The sequence below is a fragment of the Vigna unguiculata genome, chromosome 4 (assembly GCF_004118075.2).
Source record: "Vigna unguiculata cultivar IT97K-499-35 chromosome 4, ASM411807v1, whole genome shotgun sequence".
Lineage (NCBI taxonomy): Eukaryota > Viridiplantae > Streptophyta > Magnoliopsida > Fabales > Fabaceae > Vigna > Vigna unguiculata.
The window spans coordinates 1,115,401-1,119,029 of record NC_040282.1 but is presented as its reverse complement, the minus strand read 5'-3'; the positions used below and the strand labels follow the sequence as shown (position 1 = coordinate 1,119,029).

At 37.7% G+C, this 3,629-nt stretch overlaps 1 protein-coding gene across 1 annotated transcript; it reads left to right on the top strand.

The window, feature by feature from the left end:
* On the top strand, window positions 1-3,114 carry LOC114181694 (indole-3-pyruvate monooxygenase YUCCA2-like). Its single transcript, XM_028068218.1, has 4 exons — window positions 1-1,030; window positions 1,741-1,989; window positions 2,208-2,330; window positions 2,581-3,114. Exons 1-4 carry the CDS (start codon window positions 332-334, stop codon window positions 2,788-2,790), a joined length of 1,281 nt encoding a protein of 426 aa, XP_027924019.1. The 5' UTR covers window positions 1-331; the 3' UTR covers window positions 2,791-3,114.
* Window positions 3,115-3,629: the final 515 nt, after the last annotated feature.

Sequence of the window (3,629 nt, the reverse complement as noted above, 5' to 3'; positions counted from 1 at the left end):
TCCTGAACTTTCTTGGTGTCCATAAGTACAGTTGCTTCATGTCTCTTGATTCCCGCTTTCTCCTCCATTGAAACAGAACCAAAGTTCAAACTCTCACCTTCACTTTGCTGCAAAAATCAGACCTTTCTAATACCCTATTTCCATACTCCAATATTACTCAAAAACTCAATTCTTTAGGATGAAAAGAGTTGGTAAGTAAACGGGTTTTGATGGTTTCCCTGTGGCGTAATCCGTAACAGCCTCCAAAATCTCGAAACAATTCATATCCTACCCTTGAAACTCTCGAGCAATAACTTTTTTTTTTCTTTTTTCTTTCTGGGTGTTGTTCTTGATGGAGTACTTGAAGGAGCTAGAAGGAAAAAGTGTCCATGATTGTTATCACCACCAGATAAAGATGAGTAAAATGGCAAGCCCTATATTTGTTCCGGGACCAGTAATAGTGGGAGCTGGTCCCTCAGGGCTAGCTGCAGCAGCTTGCCTTAAACAGAAAGGCATTCCAAGCCTCATCCTCGAACGAGCTCAATGCTTAGCTTCAATGTGGCAGTACAGAACCTACGATCGTCTCCGTCTTCATCTCCCTAAGCAATTCTGCCAGCTCCCTCTCATGCCATTCCCCAAAACCTTACCTTCCTATCCGACCAAACAGCAGTTCTTGGCCTACCTTAAAGTCTACGCCGACCACTTCCACATAAAACCTTCCTTCGGCCAGGAAGTGGTCACTGCCGAGTTCGATCACGCGTGCAAGCTTTGGAGGGTCAAGACTCAAGCCCGACACAAGAGAGATGAGACTGCGGAATATCTTTGTCAATGGCTTGTTGTTGCTACCGGGGAGTGTGCTGAGGAAGTGAGGCCTCAGATCGAAGGGTTGGCGGAATTTGAAGGGACTGTTCTACACACCAGCTCGTATAAAACTGGAACCAGGTTCTGTGGGAAGAATGTTTTGGTCGTGGGGTGTGGGAATTCAGGAATGGAGGTTTGTCTTGATCTCTGTAACCATAATGCTCGTCCTTCTCTCGTGGTTAGAGACGCGGTGAGTTTAATCACTTGCTTTTTGTTTCAAACAACATAGTACTGTTTGTTTTGGAAACTAAACGTGCACTTGAACTCATGATATATATGCAACATGCCAAAAACTTATGAATAGAGAAATTCTATATGCTACACTCCAAAGTTCAAGGGTTTTGGTACTTTTTGTTCAGAAGATGTAGTCACTCATTTAACTAATGGTTTAGTACCAACACCCTTACATTTCTAATGATATCTAAAAAAATATCATGGTTTGAGGTGAATGTTGAAAAATCTACATAGTGCGTCCTTGGTTGTCGATTCTGAATTTCTGATGTTTTTTTTCTTTTTGACACTGGAGAGTGAATGAATGAACACAGTCTGGTATATAACATATTATACTATATTTTTGCTATAACTAGAACTGTGGAAAGAGTTTGTGTCGTTGTTTGTTCTCTCTCTCACTTCATTCATTGTAATTGCATGCGCAAGGTCAGCATCCCAAAATCTTAGAATAATATATATGATGTTTGAGTTGGAGATCAATCTTTTTTCTCTGCACACAACCACTGCGTGTCAGTGTTCAGAGATGCAACTGGAAGCATGAAAAGATTATTGTCATTAGCCTCCTCGTGTCTACAATTTCCTAAAAAGTTTCTTGAGCTATGTAACTTTTTCACCCCCACTTTTTTTTCAGTTTTAATGTGATCTTTTCTTTTCTTTTCATGGATGCAGGTGCACATCTTGCCGCAGCAGATGCTTGGGAAATCAACTTTTGGTTTATCAATGTTCTTGCTGAAGTGGTTCCCCATGCGTTTTGTGGATCAGTTTTTGCTTCTGCTGTCACATCTCATGCTTGGAGACACAGCTCAATTCGGTCTTCACCGACCCAAACTTGGGCCTCTAGAGCTCAAGAACTTGTACGGCAAGACACCAGTTTTGGATGTTGGGACACTGGCTCAGATAAAAAATGGAAAAATTAAGGTAACACAACGTAACATAACAACAACAACAACAAAAACAACACTATATATCCTTCTGCCAATCAAATCCAAAAGACCTCTCATCATACCTATCCTGTTTGTTTCCTTGTCTTAATCAACCAAATTTGCTTTTTCCTCCAAAAAAAAAATGAAAAAACAAAAGACATTTTTTTTGTTTCATTGTTTCCAACATTAAATCTTGTCCAATTATGCGCACAGGTTTGCCGGGGAATTAAACGACTAGCACGCAATGCGGTGGAGTTTGTTGATGGAAAAGTTGAGAACTTTGATGCCATCATTCTAGCAACCGGTTACAAAAGCAATGTACCCTCTTGGTTAAAGGTGCTTCCTTTACTTCTTTGTTGCTAACTTTGGTATAGTTTCGGTATTTGGTCTAATAAAAAAGTTACATTTCTTTGAATTTCTTTGAATTCAGTAAATAATCTTTCCACCCACAATGTACAACACTTTAAAACCTAATAAATTTGCCAACTTTGATAATAACTACACCGAAACCTTGCATCAACATGTGAATTTCTGAAAAATATCTCATGATTGATTAGGGTTGTTGAAATTTACTGTGTATGAGCAGGGGAGTGACATGTTCAGTGAGAAAGATGGGTTTCCCCGGAAGCCATTTCCAAATGGGTGGAAAGGTGAAAATGGAGTGTATGCTGTGGGATTCACAAAACGTGGCTTGCTTGGTGCATCAATTGATGCAAAGAGGATTGCAGAAGATATTGAACATAGCTGGAAAGCTGAGACCACGCATGTTTTGGAGTTTCCTTGTCCACTTGCATGATGTGGGAATTGAAAGATGCAATTTTAGGATTACAAAAAGCAAAGAAAAAGAGAGAGAGAGAAGAATGGCCTATAGGCTCTTGGTGGTGCCTTTTATTTGACACATTGCTGTGTACCAAACAATTTCTCTCCCATTTCAGCACAGCAGCCTCAAAAGGGAAAAAGGAGTTTGAGCAAGAAAAAAAGGGTGGAAAAGAAACTTAAAATGAGAGAGCATATATGTGTGTATAGAATGTGTGAGATTCCCATAAATGTTTATTTTATTTTATTTTTGTTTTGTTTTAGTTTGGATGGGTTGAAATTAACTAGTTGATGAATATTTTCATATTACACATTTGTATATTTGTACATTGCACTATCTACTTAGCTAGCTCTAGAGGAATTTTTTTGAGCCTATATATATATATATATATATATATATATATATATATATATATATATATATATATATATATATATATATATAAGAACTACGTAATATTGTTGTTGTTGTTGATGTTGTATTCATACATTTGGCCTTAATTAACTATGATTAGTGTGATGATAATGATAGTGATTAATTAGATTGGAGCAGAGGAGCATAAAAATCTTAATCTGATGGAGAAGATTGGAAAAAGGCATTCAAAAAAGAGAAAAATCCAATAGCATAAAAAGAAAAGTCCATTAGACTAAGGAAAGGTCCCAATTCCCATGAAGATGAAAGTGGCCCTTTGATTATCTATTTATACACGACTTTATTTATTTTTTTCCCAATATTTTACTCTTAAAATCAATTACTTTATTCCTCATCTTCATTGCCAGTTCTTTTTCCATCGTTATCACCAAAACGGACCACTTTGC